Raw genomic sequence first — 1,056 nt, 5'->3', positions numbered from 1 at the left:
CAATGCAGACCCAATCTTCTTGGCCACGAATTTTTAGTAGGAATGCTTTTGGATTACGCCGGATCACAAGGAAAGAGCTCGTGTAAAGGGGCGTTAGTGGTGGCTTGCTGGTGACGTTGCGTGGGAAGACATGCGTTGCAAAGGGCAAGTCTGTCGTTATGTGATGCTTCTCTGGGGGCTTGTAAATCTGACGGCATGGAGTAAATTTTCCCACGACGTGACGTATGCGCTGGAGATCGTCGGCGGAGGTTACAGAGGGAAAAAATTCGGCGGGGATGATTAACGGGTCGCCATACATCATTTCAGCTGCCGAGACATCCAGGGCGTCTTTAGGAGAGGTCCTTAGTCCCAGGAGGAAACAGGGAAGCTGAGTAAACCAGCTGGAGTCCGTGCACCGGGAAATCAAAGCTGCTTTGAGGGCGCGATGAAAATGTTCAATCATTCCATTTTTCAGCTGGGTTGTAGACAGTTGTCGTATGTAGGGTGATGCCTAGGAGATTCGCTAAGGATGTCCACAATTGAGAGGTGAAGGTGGTACCCCTGTCAGAAGTAATATGCTCAGGGAGCCCAAATTTTGCCATCCATCCTAAGAGTAAGGCAGATGTACATGAGGCGACGTTGCAGTTTCCATGGGAATGGCTTCAGGCCAACGAGTAGAGCGGTCAATGACGGTAAACAGGTAACGATGTTCTTGTGATGTGGGTAGGGGGCCTGCAACGTCGACGTGAATGTGGGCGAAATGACGCTGAACTTAAGGAAAGGTACTCACTCCTGAATCCGTGTGTCGATGTACTTTGGAAGTTTGGCAAAAAGTACAGGCGCGAACCCAATCCTTAGCATCCTTAGAAATGCAGTGCCAAATGAACTTCATCTTCAGTAGCTGTGCAGTAGAATGGCGCAAGGGATGTGAAAGGCCGTGAATTAAATCAAACACCTGTCGGCGTATGGGAGCAAGAATCTAAGGTTGCGGTCTACCAGTACTGACGTCACAGAGGAGGGTGGTGTTGGAGTCATCGAGGGGGATGTCTTCCCAACAGAGGAATGTGCAGGATGTCC

At 50.0% G+C, this 1,056-nt stretch overlaps 1 protein-coding gene across 1 annotated transcript in view; it reads right to left on the bottom strand.

Moving 5' to 3' along the window:
• The window catches only part of LOC137633083 (uncharacterized), a 504-nt gene extending 62 nt beyond the window's left edge, over window positions 1–442 (bottom strand). The window contains exon 1 of the mRNA XM_068365244.1: window positions 1–442. This exon is cut by the window's left edge and continues 62 nt beyond it. Coding sequence (XP_068221345.1) covers window positions 1–442 — 442 coding nt within the window.
• Between the last annotated feature and the right edge of the window lie 614 nt (window positions 443–1,056).

Source organism: Palaemon carinicauda, chromosome 42 (assembly GCF_036898095.1).
Source record: "Palaemon carinicauda isolate YSFRI2023 chromosome 42, ASM3689809v2, whole genome shotgun sequence".
Taxonomy (NCBI): Eukaryota; Metazoa; Arthropoda; class Malacostraca; order Decapoda; family Palaemonidae; genus Palaemon; species Palaemon carinicauda.
The sequence above is the reverse complement of the archived record's forward strand: the minus strand, read 5'-3'. Positions and strand labels throughout refer to the sequence as shown.